Source organism: Syngnathoides biaculeatus, chromosome 2 (genome assembly GCF_019802595.1).
Source record: "Syngnathoides biaculeatus isolate LvHL_M chromosome 2, ASM1980259v1, whole genome shotgun sequence".
In the NCBI taxonomy this organism is placed as follows: domain Eukaryota; kingdom Metazoa; phylum Chordata; class Actinopteri; order Syngnathiformes; family Syngnathidae; genus Syngnathoides; species Syngnathoides biaculeatus.
This window is the reverse complement of record NC_084641.1, coordinates 22,638,400-22,663,669: the sequence shown is the minus strand read 5'-3', so window position 1 is coordinate 22,663,669 and position 25,270 is coordinate 22,638,400. Positions and strand designations below refer to the sequence as shown.

At 40.0% G+C, this 25,270-nt stretch overlaps 1 protein-coding gene across 1 annotated transcript in view; it reads right to left on the bottom strand.

The window, feature by feature from the left end:
• plch2a (phospholipase C, eta 2a) overlaps positions 1–25,270 on the bottom strand; it is a 56,637-nt gene that overhangs the window by 5,386 nt on the left and 25,981 nt on the right. Inside the window, exons 7-21 of the mRNA XM_061841425.1 lie at positions 24,701–24,904; positions 23,599–23,719; positions 19,991–20,162; positions 17,174–17,281; positions 16,359–16,511; positions 15,771–15,869; positions 15,277–15,377; positions 14,510–14,598; positions 12,049–12,231; positions 11,750–11,857; positions 10,976–11,100; positions 9,451–9,535; positions 6,315–6,461; positions 6,111–6,190; positions 155–527 (exon numbers count right to left, since the gene is read on the bottom strand). Of these exons, the coding sequence (XP_061697409.1) occupies positions 155–527; positions 6,111–6,190; positions 6,315–6,461; positions 9,451–9,535; positions 10,976–11,100; positions 11,750–11,857; positions 12,049–12,231; positions 14,510–14,598; positions 15,277–15,377; positions 15,771–15,869; positions 16,359–16,511; positions 17,174–17,281; positions 19,991–20,162; positions 23,599–23,719; positions 24,701–24,904 (2,148 nt within the window). The remainder of the gene's footprint in view (positions 1–154; positions 528–6,110; positions 6,191–6,314; positions 6,462–9,450; positions 9,536–10,975; positions 11,101–11,749; positions 11,858–12,048; positions 12,232–14,509; positions 14,599–15,276; positions 15,378–15,770; positions 15,870–16,358; positions 16,512–17,173; positions 17,282–19,990; positions 20,163–23,598; positions 23,720–24,700; positions 24,905–25,270) is intronic.

Here is a 25,270-nt window from a genome sequence, read left to right as displayed (position 1 = left end):
ATACAGTTAGTAGACATTCCCACCCTGCCGGAGCTGTTCAGTGAGACTCGAGCAAAAACTCCTGGCTTCATATCTGGTTCGTGAAAACGGAGTCGGCTGGCCCTTTTCAGAGGCTCACTCAGAGGACGCCGATGAGCGAAACGAGGGTTCTTACCTTTACCCTCGGTGTGAAAACTCCCATTGGTGTCAGGGTGTTCCCATTGGCCCTTGGCTTGGCCGGATGCCAGTGAATCGCCATTGCGGAGTTGTGGTGGTGTTGGCTGGTGAGAGGAGGAGGCAGAGGCCTTGCCCTCAGACTCTCGGTCCTCACTCGTGCCCTCAGAGTTGCAGTCTTTGGTGTTGATGGTGATCTCAGGAAGGCCCTTCTGGACTTTGGGCTGGCCTTTGGTCGGTGCGCTGGCAGTGCGCCGCAGTAGGTGGGCACCAAACGGCTGCTTACGACTGTGCTGTGCAGCAGCATGGCTGTCGAGGGAGCCCTGCTTTGGGTTTCTGTGAAACAGGCCTTTTATGCCGCTGGCTGCTTTGGCCTGATGAAAGCACAACAAACAAAACTGTCAAACACGTGGCGAATTTCAAACTCAAGATTAAAAAAAAAAAAAAAAAGTCAAAGTGAATGCACAAAAAAAAACACTGCCATAATGCAGATAACATCGGTACACTGCATTATTGTCAAACCACACAGTTTTAGAGGAACAAACATGCTTAATTAAGGAATAACTCAAAGCATAACACACCCACAGGTACACAAAACTTTCCTGTAACACAAACTGGTCGCCCTGTGTTTACAAAGCTCTTTCAGGTGTAGGGTTTTCTTGCAATGAAATGAAAATAGTGATTGAGTAACTGCCGCGCGTCTATAGAACAATAATACAAAAACTGGAGCACAATGACAGCTGTAGTTAACGCCTGTTGAATAGTGGCCTCTACATTTATGTGTAGCAACAGTTGTACAACAGTAACTGCCTCTTTTTCAGCCTTCTCATGATCCAACAATGCAACGGATGTTTGAAGCAATGAATGAGATACAGAGAAAAAAAAAATCTGTCTACTAACGTTTGTGCATATCTGATGAAGACTATGTACTCTATCCAGTTCAATATAACGCCTAGGTGACTGAAACTTCTACAATAATACTGGAGTTGCAAATACCTTCCAGTTACTCAGCACAAAGTCGTAGAAATTCAAATATGTGGATGCTGTGTAGATGGAATGCGAGGATAAAAAAAAAAATAATGATTGATTTGACAACGTCAACAATAACAAATGTACATAATGTTCTGAATGTAAAGGTCTGCTTGTCTCCTATCTTCTATTAAATCATTCAAAAAAATGCAGATGAATATGAAGATTAACATAATGAAGTAGATCCAAATTGTCCAAGTTTTGATGCTGAGGTGACAGTAACAGTGACAAACATTGAAGAAAGTTTTGTTAAAAAAAAAAAGTGGTGTAAGTGGCTCAAATGAGTCAAACCTAAAAGCAAAGGGCTGTGATTGGCTGGCGACCGATCCAGGGTGTAACCCGCTTCTTGTCCGAAGATAGCTGGGACAGACTCCAGTGGGTCCGCTATCCTTGTGAGGATAAGCGGTACAGAAAATGGATGGATGGATAAAAGCTAAGGGTCTTTTAATGGGTGAAACTTATTCATAAAATTGATTGGTCTAGAATGGGGAAAGTGGTGACTTTTAGAGGAATGTCAGAAAGATAGTAAATATAATTTTTTGATCCCCTTTCACGAATCCTAATGACATATTTTATGAAGAGTGGTGTGAAAAAGTATTTGCGCTGATTTCCGATTGTTATTATTTTTTTTTGCATATCACACAAATGTTTCAAATCATCAAAGCACTTTGGATATCACTGAAAGACAACCCAAGGAAATAGAAAATACAGTTTAAAATTAAAAGGTAATTGCCCCATGAACTGGTTGTGCCACTCTTGGGAGCAATAACTAAAATTAAGTGTTTGGGATATGGTGTGTTTTGGATCCCTGTCCTGCTCCATGATCCAGGAGTGCTTGAATTTGAGGGCACAAACTGATAGCTGGACATTCTTGCATCAGGATTTTCTGTTGCAAATTGTCCTGGCCCTGATGTAGCAAAGCAGGCCCAGACCATCACAGTGCCACCACCATGCCTCACTGTTGGGATGTTTTTTTTTACATCAAATGCTCTGTCATTTTTATGCCAGAGGTAAAGGGCCGCACACCTATCAAAAAGTTTCTCTGTTTCTCCAAAAGTCTTGAGGATCTTCAAGATGTTTTGGGGCAAATGGAAGGCGAGCCTTTATATTCTTTACTGAAAGTAGGGGTTTTCAGGGAGGCCCCGTAGCTCAGTGGTTAGAGCAGTGGTTTGGTAAACCAGGTTTTGCGGGTTCGTATCCCACTGGGGCCTCCACTCCCTGAGAAGGGTTGCGTCAGGAAGGGCATCCGGTGTAAAAATTGAGCCAAACATATATCTGCGTTCATCTGAGATGACACGCTGTGGCAACCCCGAAAGGGACAAGCCGAAAGAAACTTACTTTACTGAAAGTAGGGGTTTTCGCCTGGAAACTATACCATGGATGCCATTTTTGGCCAGTGTCTTTCTTATGGTAGAGTTATGAACCCTGACCTTAACCGAGGCCTGGAGGTCTCAAGATGTCGTCCACTCTTGGGAAGATTTGCGACTGTTCCCAGTTTTCTCCATTGATGGATAATGGTTCTGATAGTGATCCGTTGGAGTCCCAAAGCCTTGGAAATGGCTTTTAACATTTTCCAGACTGATGGATTTCAATCACTCCCCCCCCCCCCTCATTTCTTCTCAGTGATTTATTCATTCAATAAGTATGGTGGTAATCAGGTTTGGGTGTGCTTAGTGAAGCTGCACTCACCTTTGACACATTTTTGGTTACTCATAGTGACTTTGTGACGTAACTTTTTCACAGTGGGTCTGAAAGGTTTGGATTTTTTTTTGTCCCTGAATAAATGTCATTTGAAAACTGCATTTTGTGTTTTATTGAGTTGTCACTCAGTGATATTAAAATTGGTTTGATGATTTGAAACCTGTGTGTGACAGATATGCAACCCCCCCTCAAAAAAAAAAAAAAAAAAAAATCAGCAATTCGGCAAATACTTTCATGGCATTGCAGGTGATCTTAAAAAAAGGAAAAAAGGTCAAGGTTGAATGGATGAGCCGAGTGTCACCAAAACAATTTGATAATGGAGAAATGAAAACAAGCGACAACCATACGATGTCATTTAAGAGCCTCGCTACTTTGTGCCGGAATAGATCTAGAGGACCATTGCTTTTGGAGGGGGATCGGGACAAGGCTGGACCGCAAATATCTGCAGATAACTAAAACTACAATTGGAAAATAAAATTACCATTGTAAACGCCCCAAATACTTGAATAGGTTGGTTGCCCCAAAAAGAAGAAAGATAAAGGAAAAGGAAAAAAATGTTTTAAAAAAATCTGCAACTATTTGGACGAGTGGATAGTGAACTGTGAGTAAGTGGGGGTCAACTGTATATCAAACAGCACCCAGGTGATTCATCGTTTGGCCGATAAAATAGTTTGATTTTATTCCCTTTGAAACTAGTCATAATCGGCAGCAGGTTTTCTGAATAAATGCTGATATATTCTGAATTTTTCATGTAGTACTAGATGCTGTTAGGTGTCAGAGTCTTGCAGTTGTGTTAATCCGCTACATGCAGTTAAGATTAAATCAGAATCATCTTTCCTGAGAAGATCTGAAACAGAGTCAAACTCCTCTTTATTGGCCAAATATGTTAAAAAGACACAAGGAATTTCAGTTTCCAGGAGTTTGAACCACTCTAGTGTGACAGCAAACAAGCTACTTTGATGTGACAATGATGTGGTTGTCCCAGTTCTCGCATGATCATGTGCAAACACCGTCAACATCTACAAAAACAATTGTGGATTTTCGTGTTATGTTCAAGGAGAAATTATGCTTTTTTTTTTTTTTTTTTTTTTCAATGCTCCTCTACTACTCGCCTCAGCCACAAGTGGAGATGGGGAAGTGTACATTTTAGCCCACGTTTTTTTTGTTTTTTTTTTTAAATCCAACGCATCTAACATCCAGAAGGATGACCGGTAGAAAGTCTAGCACGTTTCAGCGTTTGCATCTGGACACCCATTTCATGTGACATTTCTGTGTTTTGCGAGACTTGATTAGATGAACTGCCACTACATCGCACTCTCTGTGCATATCATACACTTAAAATACAACACTGTCAAAGACATGTTTGACATCTTAGAAAGTCGTGTTTGTTTTTATTTCAGGAAATGAGTCATGATGACATGGAAAAGAAAATAATGGCGTACAGAAAATGTGACTAAAAGTCAAAGGCAGAGCTAATTTACTTTCATAACTGTGCCCAAATTTGTCTCACTTTCAAGATTTTTAAAACTTTGTCAAGAATATCACCTTGCGTAATCATGATCATTAATAAATTATGGCCTCAATATTTCTCATTTTAATGTTTTCATTATATCAAGCTCGTAATGGCAGACTGTTGCAGCCTGAATCAAAGTATCAGTACATAAGATTTTAACGTCCCAACAAAAATATGTCTTTATACATTTTGCCATTTTTTTTTCAACCCTATTGAACCCTATGATTTGTTAGGAATAATAATATACTTGTAACCTGTCCACGTTCCGGAGTGAGAAGTCCAGTGACGATTTCTGGTTTAGACGTAGCCCTCTGTGTCTGTATTTATTACTTATTGCCACGAAACGTATTAATTGGCCCCTTATTTTGTTGTTCAACTTGGGTTACCCTCTGCGAAAACACGGTTCCAGCCAGACCTATGTGACAAATGTACTCTACCACCAAATCACTTACCGTATTTTCCGCACTATAAGGCGCAGCTAAAAGCCATTAATTTTCTCACCCCAGCCTCTACTGTAGCGTTTATTCTATGCGCCTTATAATGCAGTGCGCCTTATATGTGACAACAGTTTGAGAATAGGCCATTCATTGGAGGTGCGCCTTATAGTACGGAAAATACGGTAATTTTTTTTCCCCGCCAAATATAGGAACCGGCCTCAAAAAAAATATGTATCGGTTGGACCCAAATATTAAGGTGCAAAAGTCTAAAGAAAATTATTATTAGCGGTTACATAAAATCTGGAATTGTTTGGGTGGATATATATTTAGGCTTTAATCCAAATCAAAAAATGTTATTGTCAGGACTAGCAGTTATGACTCAAGTCTTGAATGTGATCATTCAAACATGGGTTGTACTGCAATACTATATTGAATGTACTGTACAGGACCGTTTTAAAATGATGTAATATTCCAATTTAAAAAAAAAAAAAAAAAAGTTGAAGCTGGGCAGGTTCCCAAATGAACTTTTCCATTTTTGAACAGCTCCGAATGTTTGGCTGAAAGACATTGGATCTACTTGATGGATCACGGAAAGTGCAGATAGGTCAAGCCTCCAATAACTCATGCGAGGCATGAGTTGCTCTTAGTGTATTTAAAGCCGACGAGTGGGATGTGTGCAGCGGGAGTGCGCTAATTAGGCTCATGCAAGATGCCGACTGGGTGTCACTACACCTGAGCTTTGAGTGGCAGCTTCAACGCTCCTAAAAATGTCCTGCTTCGAAATGAATCGTTTGGTAAAAGAGGGGTCCACTGGAATTACAAAGAGACAGAGTGGAGGAGAAAGAGGGAAATCAGACAGGAACAGATGAAAAAGAAATGAAACATAGGTAGGCAGGTAGGAGGTAAGATACTGTACAAATCAGGACAAGAGGTAAAATTTGCTGAGAAGGACAAGTTCCAAAACAGGGACAATATGATGAACATATGAAGCAACAAAAGTCTTTTACAGCAACAGTTATAACTTCTCGCACAGTAGAAATATCCGCAACAAAGCACACCGATTCTGTTCAAAGACTTAATTAACATGCAGTCAGAATACTCAAACATTGACATCAGCAACAATAAACAGGGTCAGGAATTGTGATTACGATTTGGCCTACGACTCAGGTGGGTAACCAGACCGAGTCCACATCTCCCTACGTCCAATTACGATAAGATTCTTATTTCAGAACTCGCAAATGTTTCGGAATTCGTCTGGCTTTCGCAGCTGTACCTACCTTACCAGCGATGTCATGTACAGCTACATGAACAAAGATGGAAGCCTCCTCCATACCTTCTAAGTACACATGGCGATAACCTACACAGATAAAATAAAAGTGATTCATGAGTAAATCTCATACATACACATATGGAGTTACTGCAGAAATCAATATCAAGAATAAAATAAGATATTCCAAAAGGAAAAGACAAGGAGGTCTTACCTGGCATCATGCTGTTGAAGGCAATGGTACGCTGCCCGATGAAGTCTTGACCAATGGGGTCGTGGTCCCACACCAGGAAACGAACAAGGGTCAACTCCGGCATGTGGACTGTAAACACCAGAGTTTCCTCCCACATCGGGTTGAAACCTGCAGGATCATGCCAAGCAAGATTTGGGGGTTTTGAAAAATGGAAGAGTCGAAGGAGTGCAGGACGGGGGAGAAAATGTGTGAGGAGTACACAACAGGAGAGTAAAGGTAAAAAAAAAAATGAAATGTTAATGACAAAAACAGAGACAAGTGATAGAGGGAGAGAGGGCAGAGAAAGTAGGCGTAAGGTAAGTCTCACGCAGTGAACTGAGCTCAGTAATAAATTATTCAGGGTGTGTGTTTTTGTATCCAGACAGTTGTTGCGTGTCTCTTTGGGCTGAGCTCATCAAAAATACATCAGAACCCATGCAAGGATACCAATGATGCACTTTTCCCAGAAAAACAATATAAATCCCAATTTCCCTTTCCTTTGAAGTGTCTCTTATGATTCAGGGTGCAAATAGCATAACAAAACACACCATCTTCCATGGCCAACAGTGAAAATTGGTCAGAAGGTACCATATGATTTGCCCCCTTTGTGTCTATTCACCGGTTTATGACAAGTGATCGGTAACAGCAAAATGTTCACATATATAATTGTCCTTCGCTATATCGAGGTTCACTTATTGCAGCTTCACTGTGTCACCTTTTTTTTTTTTTTTAAAAACTCTACTTAAAATGCCAAATTATTTTGTGGTGATTATTTATCTACACATACTGTTACTGTAGAGCAAGAATTGTGAGCCAGGGGGAAAGAGTACAAAAAAGAATGCCCCCATTTTGGAATCATTTCGGACTAGTGCAATGTGTCTACTGCAAAGTAGAACTGGCTTACTGTAATTACACCAAGGTTAGAATACTTTTAGAGTTTCAATGTTTTAATTTAGTTTTTATTAGTTTCAGTATTATTATTATTATTATTTTTATTCAGGATATTTGCAGTGTGTAAGATAGAAAGAAAAAAAAAATTTTTTAAAAATGCATTAATTTACTAACAGATGAACAACCATCCACAAATCAATGACAGATATTGTACAACAGTCCACAAAATTTAAAGTGCAGTGCATAAGGTTAGGATAGATGCATATTCATGAGACAGATGCTGGAGTATGACCTTTAAAAAAAACAAATCCAAGTCCAGTACTTATTTGCAATGTTTTCCTTCCCTTTCTGCTAAATTGCAAACTTCTTAAGTGGACTTTCAGACTTGAGGCTGCTATTTCCCTTGAGAAGTATTCCACGCATACCACTTGCTTCCTTTCTAAGCCACTTGCTTTACATCTGTGCCAGTCAAAATACTAGACAGATGGACAGATGTGTACTATTTGTTCATATATAATCTAATAAAGGAGAGCAATTGTTTATTACCTAACATCGCATTTAGGACTGAGTTGAGTGACACACAAGCAGAGCAATATTAAATCTGTCAAACCGGTCGAGCGGTGCTTTACTGCCTGATGGAATCATTTGCAGGCAGAAACACAGTAAAACAACTACAATACACAAATAGCTGTTCTACCTTCCCTGTGGCCATATCAAAATAAATACATTTGAAATCAACCCTGAAAGCTCACTTATGAAATTGACAAAGACGAAGAACATATTTGGTATAATTATAGTTTATTTTCATTCATTTTGTAAAGGTAAAAATGTAGTTTAATTTATTTTAAAAAATAAACGTATTTCATGAACTAAAATGTTTTTTTAAGATAGTTATTATAGTAAACAAAAAGTAATAACCTGATTTACACAAATGCACATCAACAGTAACGTAAACATTAGCTAATTTATCATAGAGTACCACCGCTTGTTGGAAGCAGTTGTAATCCCTCCACCCGTGGTAAAGGACAGACACAGCCAATAAATTAACAAAGACAAAATAAACACAAGCACATATTTACACATAACCAGCCACTGTTTGCTAATGGTTTAGCTAGTTAACAACCAGGCAAGTCTCCTCTTTCCTTCCCTGATTTCAATGACCCACAACAGACCACTTAACGTAAAACTTAAAATGAGGTAAAGTCACACGCGTTCAGTCACAGATAAAGTAATATAGAATGTAATGATAGGGAACCCATATGTATGCATATACATATTGTATAGATATACTATATGTACCACTTCTTTGTCTTCCCCTAACCCAAACTAGTTGCCAGCCAATCGCACGGCAACAGACAACAGCTGCACGCACAATCACACCTACGGGCAATTTAGGGTCTCCAAGGAATGCATGTTTTTGAAATGTGTGAGGAAAACCGGAATGTCCGGAGAAAACCCCCGCAGCCCTGTTGTACTTCTTCTTCTTTTCCTTTCAGCTTTTCCTGTTAGGGGTCGCCACAGCGTGTCATCTTTTTCCATCTGAGGAATGTGAACTGGGGAGGCATTGATTCTTCTTCTTTTTCTTTCGGCTTGTTCCGTTAGGGGTCGCCACAGCGTGTCATCTTTTGCCATCTAAGCCTATCTCGTGCATCCTCCTCTCTAACACCTAAACTGTCCTCATGTCCTCCCTTACAACATACATCAACCTTCTCTTTGGTCTTCCTCTCGCTCTTTTGCCTGGCAGCTCCATCCTCAGAACCGTTCTACCAACATACTCACTCTCTCGCCTCTGAACATGTCTAAACTATCTAAGTCTGATCTGTCTCACCTTGTCTCCAAAACATCCAACTTTGGCTGTCCCTCTAATGAGCTCATTTCTAATCCTATCCAACCTGCTCGCTCCAAGCGAGAACCTCACCATCTTAATTTCTGCCACCTCCAGTTCTGCTTCCTGTTGTCTCTTCAATGCCATCGTCTCTAACCTGTATATCATGGCCGGCCTCACCACTGTTTTATAAACTTTGCCCTTCATACTTGCAGAGACTCTTCTGTCACATAGAACGCAGCACTGTTGCGCAATCGCTGCAAAACCTCGCCCAACTAACCTGTAAGCTAAATGCGGAATTGGAAGACAAACTATGGTCTACAAGCAACACTTAGGAAAGGTTGAAGATGAGTTGAAGTGTGAAGAAGTTTAAATGAATCATTGTACTTCCCATAAACTCACCGTTATCATCCACCACTCGGGTTTGCTCCTTGGTGCAGTCCACTGGAAGGCCAATGATCTCCACTTCCACAAATGGATCAATGATCTGATGTGGGATGGGAACACAGCATAGCAACGTGATTTGAGGAAATTACCTAATTTCACTTAATGCTACTGATTCAAGTACTGTATTTTTTGGACTATAAGTCAGTTTTTTTTCCATAGTTTGGCCGGGGGTGCGACTTATTCTCCAGAGCGATTATATGTGAAATTATTAACATGTTATTACAGCCATTCATCCATTTTTCCAGTCGTTTATCGGTTATTTTCACACTGACAACCGTAAGTGGGGACTCTAGCCCCACGTATCTGTAACTTATAACAACTGAACAAAATGCCATTGAAGAGAAAATCATATCCTGCAGATTATTTTGAATATCATTGTAATGATGTTGCTAACCAATGATGACAAAAGTACTTCTTAACAATGAATGCGACTTGTCATACGTCGTTCGTTTAAGATTCATGCAGGTGTTGAGTGTTCGTTTATCGTGAACGTAATTCAATTTGATTTGCCATCATGATGGAGCGATGGTGAACAGTTCTTGTCGACAAAGGCATGTCTTTCATTCGTTTGAATATCTTGTTTTTATGTGAAGTTGGAAAAATGTTTATTGGCAACATTGAGGATGACTGCTTTGGCTAACTCCCCATCTGTGAATGTAGACAGCAGTATCGTCTCTCTCCACAAATGCTGTCCATTCTTGTTGAAAACTTCAGTACTCCTCATATTTTTTTTCTTTGAGCGACCTTTGTCAAAAGCGTTTCCATAATTACGTAGTTGTTTCGACACGATCGGCGTTCGACTCGAAGCCTGTGGACTACGGCAACCTCACTAGGACAAACTGTCTCTGCATCACTGCGAGAGCACAGCTTCCGGGTGAATCCGCCATGCAACTTTCCGGGGAGTCATTGGATGGCTCGACAAAGTGTGGGCTTCCATGACAACCAAAACCATCCTGTTGGGATTCAGAAAGGCTGGAATAGGCTAGTTTTAACTGCAACCAATGACGAGTCTGACGTAAGTGACGTAGAAGAGGAAGAGGGGCGTCGTCTACCTCTGGAGTTGGCGGACCTATTTTGAAGTGACGCTGAGGATGAAGATTTTATTGGATTTTAGTTACTGGATATATGGAGTGACGGGAATGGTTTTGGTAAATTTCTTAGTATGTTGTTTATGTTATAGTTATCGGAATAACTCTTAATTTGTTATGTTAACAAATCAGGCACGTTCTCAGTTGTGTCATGTAACGCAAGCATACCGTTCAGCCTGGTGTTGCCTCTATTCTATTTTTATTGTAAATTTTCGTCTGTTCTTGGTGTTGGATTTTATCAAATACATTTCCCCAAAAAACTCGACTTATACTCCTGTGCGACTTGTATTTTAATCTTCGTTTTTATGGGTGGTCCAGAAAATAGGGGGAGTTTAAAGTGAACACATATGCAGCCTTGTATTCTCCTGTGAAAACAGACGAGTGAGTTCTACCTCTCCTCTGTCCCCCAGCATAGAGTCTTTGGGTTTGGGCAGCTGTTGTCCACTGATGATCTTCAACACCAGTTGTTTCTTCATCTGACCTGGCAGCGGATCCTCCAAATTGGGGTTAAAGGCACCTGAAAAATACATCAAAGCCAGTTCACTTATGAGCTGGGAACATAATCGGTATGCTTTGCACATCATGGACGTCAGGGGTAAGCTTCTCCTCGTGGGTATGCTATTTTATTTAAACATTATTGACAAAGTTCAAGTGTTTAAAAATAGCTCACCCTCATTAAGGATGCAATGGTAATGGTTCCAAAAATGTGGCTTTTGTTTTCCTGCTTTTGGCGCCGACGCTATATTCCACATATGACACATACGCAATCTAGGATTAAGGTTGCATTTTTTTTTCTAGACCATTCCACATGTTTAGTTTACACTTCTGTGCATTCTGTTCTGTGCAGCAAGCAGAGTGAATGATTGTCACACATGAATTAAGAGTCAACATAATACGATAGTCTGATTTAAGCAATTCATTGCCAGTCCTCCGTGTTAATGTGAATATTTGAAATCAACAGCCCTTAAAGGCAGTGAAATAAGGGACAGTACATCATTTGTTTGTTTTTTTCCTGTATCAAATAGGAACATGGCACACTTCGAGTTAGGTGTATGAAAAATCAAGAATAGGTTTTTTGATGCCAAGAGGGCAAAGGGAGAAGGAAAGATTGTTCAACACCATCTAAAATATCTACATGAAACGTAATTCCATGTATTCAGACTCACCTTCACACATGCATCTGGGTTTAAGAATGAAGCCACAGTTGCCATTGCTATAGAACTTGGCCCTGTTGAGCTGAAGTACCCGACCCTCGGACTGGTAGTTGAGTGCAACTGTAATTAAAGTCAATTATTACTGTCAACAAGGTGAATGTCAACTAACAAGGTGTTGAGACAACTAATCAAGGGGGGGGGAAGCAACTGCAGCTGTAACAATGAAAAAAGAGCAACAATAATTACTGTACTGTCTATAGCGACTTCATTTTTAAAGAGTAGAGGAGGTCAAATTGGTGACAAAAGCGTACCAAGTTGGCAGCCTGCATTCCAGAAGGGCTGAGGATTGAAATTTGAAGAGTCCACACGATAGGAAGAGGGGTAGATGCGTGAGAGCTGTCGCTGGTTAAAGTGGTTGAAGGAGCTGGCTTTCTGCTGCATGACCTGATGGGCTTTGGTTTCACTCAGGGAGGAAACCTGCCAGCTGCAATTGGCTGCCATTGATGACAAACAGAAGAGCAAATACTTTAAGAAAGATTGTCCAATTACAAGCAACACTGAGAAAAAATATCATACATTATTTGGGAAAGACCTGCACCAATTTCCACACAGACTAGTTGGCAGCTAGTTACTGTGGTGGTTATAAAAAAATAAAAATAAAACCTGTTATAAGATGAATGCATGGTGACCAGAGCGTGCTGTGTATTTTATTACTTTGCATATTTTCTTCCCGAAATTATTTGAAAGCTACATTTGTTTCTTTCAGCTCGGATCCATCACCATGTGTATTGTCCTTATTTCCAGCATCTTCCTCTCTAACACCAACTGTCATCATGTCTTCCCTCACATCATCCATCAAACCTTCTCTTTGGTCTTCCTCTCGCTCTTTTGCCTGGCAGCTCCATCCTCAGAACCGTTCTACCAACATACTCACTCTCTCGCCTCTGAACATGTCTAAACTATCTAAGTCTGATCTGTCTCACCTTGTCTCCAAAACATCCAATTTTGGCTCTCCCTCTAATGAGCTCATTTCTAATCCTATCCAACCTGCTCGCTCCAAGCGAGAACCTCACCATCTTAATTTCTCTTTATTCTTCATCTCGCTCTCTTGTCTGGCAGCACCATCCTTGTCACCCTTCTACCAAATACTCCAGAACTCTCCTTTGCATGTTTTCGAACCATCCCAAATCTCCTCTCTCCGATTTTGTCTCCAAAACATCAAACCACGACTGTCCCTCTGATGAAGTCATTTTCAATCCTATCCAACCTGGTCTCTCTGAGAGAGAACCTCGACATCTTCATTTCCGCCATCTCCAGCTCTGCTTCCTGTTGTCTATTTAGTGTGACTGGATCTCATCCGTACGTCATGGCTGGCCGCTACCCATTCAAACATGGTTGGACCAATTTCTTCACCTCCTTACTATAATAACCATTGATCTGAACTGTTAACCCCAAGTATTTAAAGCCCTCCACCTTTGCGCTCTCTTTTCCCTGTAGCCTCACCTTTCCCTCTCACATTTGTCCTCGTTCTAGCCTCCGTCACTTTTTCCCAGAACTTTATTCATTGATGAACAAGTTGGTCAAAACCTCAACAGCCACCTTGAGATTTTCCAGTCATAGTTCCAACATTAAGTCATTGAGTCCAAGGCACTTGGCTTTCGACTCGTCTTTCTACTCAAGAACTAGCCTTCCACTTCTCCTTCCACTTACACCACAGTAACTGAATGTCCACCGGCACCGTGGAGGTTAAGGGTGCGACGGGCAAACATTGTTCACCCGGCCCACGACAGATCTGGAACAGTATTCCAGTCACTCACATTTGACGATTTGAAAGACGTTGCTTATTTTGTGTAGTCTTGACATTAATTTACGTGTGTATTTCATACAATAACAAACAAAACACGTCTGCTCCTAAACAATCAGTATTCACCCGGTAACAGGAAATGCAAGTTAACCGTTCTGAGCATGCTCAGAAGTTAGGCCAGAAGCGCATGTTCAGAGCTGCTTCACGTACTGCGAGCCCATTTACGTTGAAAGTCATCAGCATCATGAGCCTCGACAAAGGAAATTCAGTTACACTGAAAACATTTTGGGGATAAAACAGGTAATGTTTCAGTCTTTAACGATAAATATGAGAATGTGATTTACTTTGACTTGATCTAAGTTCTAATGTTAGACTAGTCTGTCGACATATCTGAATGTGAACGGTCATTTTCCCTGTGGTACGTGTTGTCTTGAAGTTGAAAACTTTTATTACTTATTGCTATTAATTTTATTTTTAATTTACAGTTATGTTATATTAATCCAGTAAATTTATTTAAAGGTCTTGAGATTCCATCCCGATTCACACCCGCAACTTTATCTGCGAGCATGACTGACCACGCTCGTACATTTTTCAAATGTGAGTGACTTGTATTCTTTAGATGAACCCTCATATTTGTTTGGCAGAGTTTTATGTCCGATGCCTTTCCTGACAGAACCCTCTGCATTTATTTAGGCTTGGGATTGGCCTACAGTTTGCTGGCATGTGTCCCCCTTAGGGCTGCTTTATTTGTAAGGCAATTTTTTTTTCAACCCATTCAAGTGAGGAATTCAACAGTGATTTTGGTCTTGAATCAGGATCAGTGTTTGAGCCCTGTTCTTTAAAAAAAAAAAAAAAAAAAAGGAAAGTTGACTTCTTCAGCCTCAAAAATTTTACAATAATAATTGGCACGTGTCATTGATTTTGTCAACTCAAGAATCGGAGTGTGCAGGGAAGAACAATGAACACACCTTGCGCTTCAACATCATACAGGCCCACCGAGCATGTGTATTTGACCAGGTCAGAGAGGGCTCTGGATAACTTCATAGTTTTCTTCTTTCTGGAGGAATAGAAATTGGACATAATTCTAAATCAGTTGTTTTTAAGTTTGATTAAAATAAAAAAAGGTTAATACAGAGTAAGAGCATTCATCAAAAACTGTTAAAAGCAGTAGTTGGAAGTAACTGAGTACAAATACTCAATTAGTGTAATTGAACAATGTAAACAGAGTAGCTTATTCAGGTATCGATACTTTACTTGAATAATTACTTTTCTGGTCACGTCTGGTGTTTCGCAGGGTTTTGGTTCTTGGCCCCTTTCAGTTTATCATTCATCTTCATCCCCATGGTAATATCCTCCATAAATATAATAATTTGTAAGTATTTCCTTATTCTGCGCACTTTTTCCATTGTTGTTGCTTCCTTGTCTTTATTTACTTTGCAAGGTGACCGTGGTCGCTCAGAATGTAAGCGATAACATTTTATTTTTGCTTTTTATTTTTAACTTTCAGTCCCTTGTCAACTTGATCAACACGTGCTCATTACTTTTTTCAACCTCAATGGATGACGGCACGACATATTGATAATATATACATTGATTGATTGATTTGGGGGCAGAACATGAACCAGGGAGTTTTAACGACAACAAAGTAACAGATTTGGGGAAGCAAGAGAAGTATACATGCTTTGTCAAAAAAAAAAAAAAAATCATGTTTGTGTTAAATGTATGCGTTTCTTACTTGTTGTGATGAAGGGGTGCTCGTGATGCACTGCTGGAACTTTCTTGGTCTGTATCTGTGTCTTCCAAGCTTGAGGTCTTCTTAATCTTATTTATTTTTTTCTGTTATGGTAACAGCACATAATTGAATACAATTTTCTTCATTGGAAGTAACTCATCATTGTGAACATTTGGTACGGGTACGTCCCTCACAATCGTGCTTCAACATTCGCAGATTTTTGGAGTTGGAACGAATTCTCCATTACTCTTTAAAAAAATGCTCTTATTTGCCGTTTTTGTGCCCAGGTCAAGAAACATCTAATATAAAAATATTCCTTTTGAGGGGATCTTGGTGCCGACCAACTATGTTGAACTAAAGGGGTTCATTTAGTCACGCCATATCCTTGCTTTAGAGAAAAATAGTGCTTTGCCGCAATCTTGTGGCATCTATAGCCAATTACAAACATTTTTAGGCTCGTGTTTCTTGGAAAAAACGGTAGCAGACAAAAAGCAAACCTTGCGTTTTGAGAAGCTGCCAATGAACGAGTGGCCGGTGCGCTTATTGCCGCTGGTGTTGGCCTCGTCCGATGTGACGGATCCATCCTGCCCTTTAGCCTGCCAGGAGGGGTGAGTGACACACATTTGGGAATGTGAAGTTGACATTCGTCACTAGTATTTTGTGGGAGATCTAAGGTAACAATGATAAGTTGAATTACTTTAAAAAGCTTCACAAGTGCATGTACAATTTTGTTCTTATGGTAATTTAATAAGGGCCTATAGACAGAGTAATACATAAGTGGAAAACATCCTTTTATTGATAGTAATTTTTTTTTTAACTTGCTCATGAATAGCATTTTAAATACATTTTTGTTGTGGTTCATGTATGGTAAGCAGATGTAATGTTGCTGGAAAACATAATGTGGATCCTAGATGTTCCAAAAGGTTTTCATGAGCGTACATACATAAGTACTGTGACTGGCTACAACTTATGACTAGACTATCGTGAACAAAAATTAAATTAATTCTTGGGCAGGTTAGATTATTTAGGTTTTTTTTTTTTTGCATGAGTTACCATCTACTGTAGAGATACTTAACCTGACATACCGTTGAGCCAGTTTCATCTAAATGGCCAGCAGGTGGAAGCGCTGCAATTGTAAAACTGTCTGGATCTTCTCTATCACGAATCTTGGACTCTTTCATCAGGTTATCCAACTTTTTCTTAGCTATGTTCTCCACTTGCTTCCTGGTAGACATCTGCTGGAGCCGGGTAAAAATATAATGAAATTAAAAAGCAGTGAAGAAAAACGGGTCAACACTGTGTTCATGTGAGACAAACGTATAAATGTTTATAGACTTATGCCTAGATTCAACACACTGTAGATGAAGGGGGCTAAAAAACATGTACAGGTGAATTATAATTTGCAGTTCATTTTCAAGTGGTAAGTGGATGGTTTTTAATATGCACAACAAGTATATACTGCATATAGATAACAGCCTGACTTTATGAAGCCGTTTTAAAATATGGATACAACAGTGATTACCGTACCACAATTATGCCCATGCTGATGGCAGCCACATGATGGCAGAGTTTAGCTGCAAAGCAATTGATTCAGTCTCGAGCCTGACTGTAGTTGTGTGCACAAATAAAATAGGACGGGTCAGACTTTGGCATCAAGGAAGGTATTCAACTAATTGCTACCTGATGGAGTGCACAAAAGTGTCCGAACAACTGACATTTCTAAATTGTATTTCACCGCCAATAAAATTCAGAGTAATGCATTGTGGTCTATGCATGAATTGGACGAAAAAAAAAAAAAAATCAAATACCTTTCAGTAGGAAAGACACAAAAGTTCACATCCGTACCCTTTTTTCAAGAAGCAAAGGGAAATAAAAGGAAAAAAGGTACAGCCATACATACATCCCCATTCATCAGCTTGCAGTCATCGTCCATCTCATCTGCACTGTCTTCGTCTGACACGTCGCCCTCCTCTGCGTTTTCATCAATGTTTGGAGGTAATTTTTTACCCTGATTGGGAAAAAAAATTGATATTCAGAAAAATAATTGCAGACAAACTAAAAGAAAAAGCTAATTGCATAGGATTGAAAATGTAATAGTATCCTCGCAAAGTGCATTTGGCATCATGCTACTGTAGGAAATACATTTTGTAAACAAGCATCTGGTGACAAAAGAAAAAGCTAAAAAAAATAAATAGAGGAATCTATGTGGCAACAGAACACGTCATCAAAAAAACATTACTTTTTTGGCTCAGTTTAGTATCATAGCACCTGTACATTCATCCTAAGCAGCCTCATGCTCTTTTTTTTTTTTTTTTTTTTTTTGCAGTTTTTGGTCATCCTCAGTGTTCCCATCAATAAGGAACCTTGCAATCCTTAAATTCCACTTGATTCTTGCAGCACAAGCAGTCGCTTCTTCCCTAGTGTCAAAAATTGAGCTTCCACATACGGTACAGTGCACCGCTTGATCAGTTCAGTTCAATAAAACACAGAAAGCCACAGATGCACAGTAGCCTGCAGCATGTCACGTAAAAGCTTTGTAGTACATTCTGAAGCCGACTTCAGTAATGCGGCCTCATCATGAATTGTCGGGCATTTTCCCAGGCGCTCTCACACTGATGCCATTACTATTATAGGATGTAACACTGCTGACTGGACACAAGTAGGGCTCTGGCGCAGCAAGTAGGTTGAGACATTTATGTCATGCTGGGTATTGGCACAGATCTTTGTCTTCAACGAAAGCATTCGGTGAACGTGCCACCTCATTAACTTCTACACGCTACATCTGTGCCCCGTCAGCAGAGGGCTGTTACTGTCATTATCATCTTCAAAAAGCAGGCCCAAATTACAGTCATATCCCCTATTTGGGATTTATATTATATTTCTGCTTTTCATTGGAATTAAATTAAGCAATAAAGAGAAATCTGGCTTTCAACTGGGCAGGCAGTATTGTGAAATAGTGGTCAGCACGCCTGCCTGTTCTGCCATTGAGTCTTGGCTTCAGCAATTTTTGTGGGGAGTTTGCATTTTCCAACAACTCTCGCCTCGTTTTTCTTCAATTACTCAGGAGTCCTCCCACATTCCAAAAACATGCAAGCCGGGTTAATTAAAGATAGTAAATCACCAACGGGCACAAATGTGAGTGTGAAAGTGGTTGCTGTTGTTTTTGCCGTGTGATTGACTATTGACCAGGCCAGCGAGTGGTCCCACATCTCAAACCAAGTCAGCTGAGATGTAACAGTGACAAAGTATTCAGAGTCAGTACCTAAGTAGAAATACTGCCAATTACTGTCAATAAGACCGCAGCAGTGAGGGATGATGTCCCGCTGAAGAAAGAGACTTATCGGGACTTTTTGGTCTGTGGGACTCCTGAAGCAGCCGATGGCAACAGAAGCAGAATACAGCAACTGAGATGTGGATGAGTTCGGTCAGGCCATGGAGAACGAATCCCTCATGGATTTGAGGAAATTCTGGCCCACCGTTCGCCATCTCAGGAGGGGGAAGCAGTGCACTATCGACACTGTGTATAGTGGGGATGGGGCACTGCTGACCTCGACTCGAAACGTTGTGAGTCGCTGGGGGAATATTTGGCACTAGAATTCATTCACCGCAACCCTCTCAGAGGTGAAAACAGCTTACAATGAAGTTAAATCAGGACATAAATAAAGAATATCTTGTTTCTCTTATTTATGGCCTTCAACAATAAAGAGCAATGGTGAGTGCAGTAAGGAAGTGAAGAAACGGGTCCAAGCGGGGTGGAACAGTTGGCGGAAGGTGTCTGGTGTTCTACGTGACAGAAGAGTATCCGCCAGGATGAAGGGCAAAGTTTATAAAACAGTGGTGAGGCCGGCCATGATGCATGGATTAGAGATGGTGGCCCTGAAGAAACAAGAGGAAGCAGTTCTGGAGGTAGCAGAAATGAAGATGTTGAAGTTCTCGCTTGGAGTCAGTAGGTTGGATAAGATTAGAAATGAGCTCATTAGAGGGACAGCCAAAGTTGGATGTTTTGGAGACAAGGTTAGATAGGGCAGACTTCGATGGTTTGGACATGTTCAGAGGTGAGAGAGTGAGTACATTGGTGGAAGGGTGGTAAGGATGGAGCTGCCAGGCAAAAGTGCGAGAGGAAGACCAAAGAGGAGGTTTATGGATGTGGTGAGGGAAGACATGAGGGCAGTTGGGGTTAGAGAGGAAGATGCATGAGATAGGCTGAGATGGCAAAAGATGACACGCTGTGGCGACCCCTAACGCGACAAGCCGAAAGAAAAAGAAGAAGAATCAATGCCTCCCCGGTTCACATTCCTCTACATCGCTGCAGTCTCCCTTATAATTGCCTTATACAGTAAAGGCCCCAAGACCTCAATCAATGGAGATCTAAACCACAGTTGACTTTTAACCCTATATTTGTTGTGTCCTTATCTACGGAATTTGAAAAAAAATGCCACTATTTTGACAAAGGCAGGATGGAACTACAAAGTCATCAGAAAGAAATACAAAATAAAGTACAGATACCATTAAAAAATAAGTTGACTGCAGAAAATTATTTTTCTTACTTATTAGTAGAGCATCAGCTCAAGTTGCCATAACGGTAGCTTCACAAACTTAACCAATTAAGACCACTTCAGTTTTCAGAATCTCCTACCTTTGAAGTGTAGGTTGAAACGGCAAGGTCTAATGCTTCTGGGTCAAAGTTGGTTACAGCTCATCAACACACTTGACTTACTTTAACAAGGATCTTTCCCTTAAGGTTTTCTGGTGAGGGTAACCATCCAGACGCTTCTGCTTTGATGTTGGAAACATCGAGTTTGTCCCCCAGAATATCAATCAGGTACTGGGCCATCTTTTTTTGTTGAGGGACACTGCAGTGGTTTTCTATGGACAGGATGACTGGGAAACTGGTCGGAGGCAGAAAGTGACACGCGGGAGATTGGTGTTAGGAGATTGAAATCTTGGAAAAGATACACATAACGGGGTGTCATTTCTTTGGAATGTTATGCACCTGTGCCCAAAAGGTTGATATGATTTAGAAATGTGTCATCTATTTTGGATGGTTGATATACATTGAGAGTTGAAATATGATGGGATGTGACACGGATCATTGCTCCAGTGCCGGAACTGAATATCATAGCACCTGACAGTAAAATGGCAGGGGTCTTACTTCAGCAGCTATTGTTTCTTTTTGCCTCTGCTATGCAGCGACAAATATTATTTCCACACTAAACCAAATTGTCAATCATTCTGAAATGGTCAACAATCAAAGGGCAAATAATTATAGTCTCTCTTTCGGTTGTATCTTGACCCAGTCACGAAAAGAAGTTGAGAGATAGATTAAAAAATGTACAAAAAAAAAAAAATTATCCACTAATCAACAGTCGCTGCAACAATGACCAATGAACACATTTTGAAACGTACTCATTTTGTAACCATTTTGTAACCATGTACTAACGTACATGGTTATGAATCTGCACCGTACAGAGATGGACAAAGAGAACAAGATTTTTTGGTTTCCCCTGTGCTTATGTTATTACATGCATGACCATCAATTGCATTTTAATAGTGTGTTTAATGATCAGTGATATCCACTGTACACTAAACCACAACCGAGTCTATGCTGTGTCTATGCCGTCTAGGGTGTGGGACTCTTCACAAGTGAGATTGTAGCTTTTCATTCCAATTTTGCCCATGACAGCCCCCTGCAGAGCCTTTCTTTATCTGGTCACTAGAAAATCTGATTGTCCTTTGAATGTAAAAGAATCCTTTGATTTGACTTCTTTTGACCGATTTCAAGTGGGTGGGTTCCAAAAAAAAAAAAAAAAAAAAAAACACAAAAGAATAAAAATCCCAGCAAATGGAGTATTTCTCTGCCTTTCCCTCTAAAAATAGAGCTTTTCTGCACATCCTCCAGACTGTGTGCATGTCGATGGGATTATCACCTTCTGATGCAGCTATCTTGAACGAGAAGGCGGGGGGAGCGGTCTCTCCTTGCGCACGTACAGTACTTCTCTCGGCATGTGTATATAGACATGACTGCCTCTCGACATTTGGATGTGTTATCGATCATCCTTGCACACAGAGGGCAACGACAAATTGACGTAAAACTTGGACGCTACCGTGGCGTGATGGATAAATGTGATAGTTGTTCATGAGCCACGGTCACAACAACTGTACACATTAAACACCCATGGGAGACTCATGATGTTAATGCGTTAAAAAGCACACACCACCACCACAAAGCCCAAAGGCAGATAATGTGAAATGTCACAGTGCCTACTCTAGTTGTGCATTTTTAAAGAATCTATGACGCTTACACTTTGATCAGCTACATTTGTGCAACAAAAATAGCTAAAATAGATACACAATGCTTTCACTAGACTTCTCAACTGCACAAAAACGACACACGCACATCACACCACCCATTGCTGCCCATCCCAGACTGCCTGTGAATTTCTGAATAGATTTTAAGATGGTCCTTTACGGCTTTACTCACAGTTCATAAATCCCGCCTGGTTTCCAAGAGTGATTGAGCACTTGGGTTTCAAACACGTCGTCTATGGAACTCTCTGCATTGCATCCTCAAACAGACTTGCTTCTAAAAACTATTTTATCACCTGACATTTAGTTAGTTATTGATCTTGGTTCTTTGTTGATTTATGCGTAGCTACTTTATTATTTAAAAATGTTTCATTGTTGATTGTATATCACTTTTTGTAACTTGTTTATAAAACTACAAGAGAAATATTCACACTTATATCATTATTATTACTAATACTATTAGTTATTATTATTATATGTAGTAGTAGTAGTCCATTTGCACAATTGATGTTCCAGACTACCGCACTATGAGTCACTTTGAACTGCATACATTTGCTGAAGTCTCTGCGCCGTTTGCACAATGGTTGCTACCACAGACTTTTATTTTAAGTCATTTGAAACTGCTCTAAATTGCCAGAGGACTTTTGCAAATCTGAAAAAAAATGACCAGATTACTGGTCACCTTCTATTGCCCAGTAGTAGTATTGTAGTAATATTGCTTAAATCAGATGGGATTAGAACTACAGTAGCTCAAACATGACCCTGAAAAGGTTATGCGTTACAGAATTATGTTTAATATACTCATTATTCTCACGCAAGGGAAAATTAATCTCACACACACTGTTGTATACTTTATGTTGCACGACACACACTGAACCAGATTACACACATACACAATGGCAGAGAGCCCTGCACCACTTGAGCTTGGCTTGCGGAGAAAATGCCTTGCTCAAGGGCAGCTCGGTAGTAGCCAGCAAGCAGACTAGCATCTCTCCACCAGTTTGATGCCCCTTTTACATGGTTTTATCCGTATTCGTACTTACATCCATATATCCAGATTTGCAATTTCCCAACCCGATTTTTTACAAAATGGGCTACTGATGTCAAATTAAAAGGTATTTACTTGCATTCCTAGACAGAAAAAAGAAAACATTTTTGTGTTTGAATGCTATGCTCGATTAATTTCCACACTCTCAAGTCAGGTCAAATTTGCGTTAAAAAAAAAAAAATCTGTTTGAAATTCCTCAAATGCAAATCCAAAATGCAACGGTCAGCCTTAACCGTCTTGAAAGATTTCTCAAGCCGTCACGTTGCCCCGTTTTTCTTGCAGGTGGTGAAATACATCAAAGCATTTCTGTAAGCAAGGGCCATATGGTTGCTCATGATTCAAATCATTTTATTAGTGTTAAAAAACAAAAATTTAGGATACTTTTCAATCTGACGAGTGCTTTAAGTGTGCAGTGCTACGAAAGGTTGGGCACACTCCCGTTCTTTGAATTTATGAACAACCACCTTGCTTGAACAACGTGCTTAAAACAGCCTCAATGGTCATCCTGTCTTGCACTAAAGCAGTATTTGACATATTTATCTACAACTCAACCCTACAGCACACCCCAAAGTGTCATAGTTGTCAGAGTATACGGAGTCAACATCGTATTTTTTGTGTATTGCAGTAGTTATATTAGACGTGGACATTTATCCTGATCAAAAATATTCTCATCCACGAGCTACAAGAAAAACAATACACCACATGGAAATACTATCATTCGATGGTTGTAAACGCAAATCTTTCCCTTCACAGGTTTATAATACAAAAGCCTGTCAAATCAACACTGAATACATAGTGCCATATTATTGTATGTTGCTGGGGTTGTTTACCAAATGCTTTTCAAAACACAGTGCATCTTTTGTTTTACGAGCTGTTTCATGTTTCTTAGGAAGATGAAATGTTTTTCTTTTCTGGGATTTTGAACAGCACTATATCACCATATGATTATTTTTGTGTGTTTTGTAACTCACTCATTCTTGACAAAGGCATATTTGTTGATGGTTTCTATAACATCTTTGAAGAGGATCTTGGAGGTGAGAGTATAGCCGTGATGAACAATGGGCTCGCCATCCTGACCATCCCAGCAGTCCACTGTTCAGAAGAAAGACCTGTCAATCAGCGGCGCTTCTTTTTCAAAAGCAGGACTAGCCCACTGCCAAACCAAAGAGGAAGCCAATCTTGCATCAGTTTGACTTGTGGTCGGACCGTGTAAAGTCCCAAAATACCCCTTGCAACCTTTTACATAGTGTGACATCAAACCACACCAATCTCATTTCTAGACCATCGTTCATACCATAACCAACTGATGAAGGTCCAATCTGATAACATCATCTTTTAAGTCTTTTTTTTTTTTTTTTTTTTTTTAATGATGCCCCCTTCCTTATTGGTAATACAGTGTGCCCAAAGAAATTGCAGGCCTCCAACATCACATCTGTGTATTTTAACACCTTGAGAGCCTCAAGTAGAACATGGCAGCATGCCCCGTCTACAAGTAGGCGGGTCGATTGGTAGGTTGTATGCATTTATATACATTAAGTAATTGAATATTTCTGTTAGTTGTATTAAAAAAACTCACTTGATTTTTCTAAATGTTCTTAACGATTTTCAGTACCACTTTTGAAGTATTATCTTTTGAGTCAGATGTCATTTTATAACTTAAAAACTAATAAATATTACTTAAAGGATGTCCCAATCCGATCACACGATCGAAAACCAGGGTCGATCGATCGTGTGACTTTCAGCTGATCGAGATGAAAATGATCGGTTTTGTCCATTTTCTGACATTTCAAATGTCACAAAGTAACAAAATAAACCAAAGGTGCAAAGATTTTCCAAAATGGAGCAGTGATAACTTTGGAGCAATGCCCAGAGAAAAACCACGCGGGGAGGGGGGAACATGCAACCTCCACAAAAGGGAGTCTAGGATTTGACCTCCGGTTCCCAGAACTGTGAGGCCACAGAGCAAACCTGTTGTCCATCGTGTCACCATTTTATACATGTTGTGCTTATTTTGCCTTTCATTGCATCAACTGTCCTTGAATAGTGCAATTAAAGGTGAAGGGACTCAATTACCCTCAACACAGCGGCAGCCAGCCTGCAGCACCCAGGCATACATGTCGACTCGGGACTGGGACATGAGCTGGTCTCCCATCAGGTAGGTGTTGTGTGAGGACGCAATGAAGTAGTTGCATAGCGGCTGGCTCATGTCCTGGTTAACGTTGTAGTGATCTGGGTTGAAGATATCCCCTGCAGGGCTCCGCATGTAATTTGTAAACCCTGAAAGAAGATTAAAGTTCTGTTAGGCACCAATCTGATCCAGGTTTTAGTGTCATGCACCTTTTCTGAAGTATAGTCAAGTAATCCAACATACTGTGAGTTTAAGGGTCAAGTTGTGGATTTGCTCTAAATAATATTGAAAATTTGTTACTGTTTCATATATTTTATGTATGGCTTATAGGTAAAAAAATAAATAAATCTAAAACTCAAGATTTATGGGCTATATCTGGTGCTAGAGATGAACTGTGCAGCATGATGCCTCTACTCAAGACATTTCACATTATTTTTTCAAGACACACCTGATCAAACATTGTTTTTCATTTTGTTTTGTTATTCTGTGGATAAGAATGGAGAAATCATTAATAC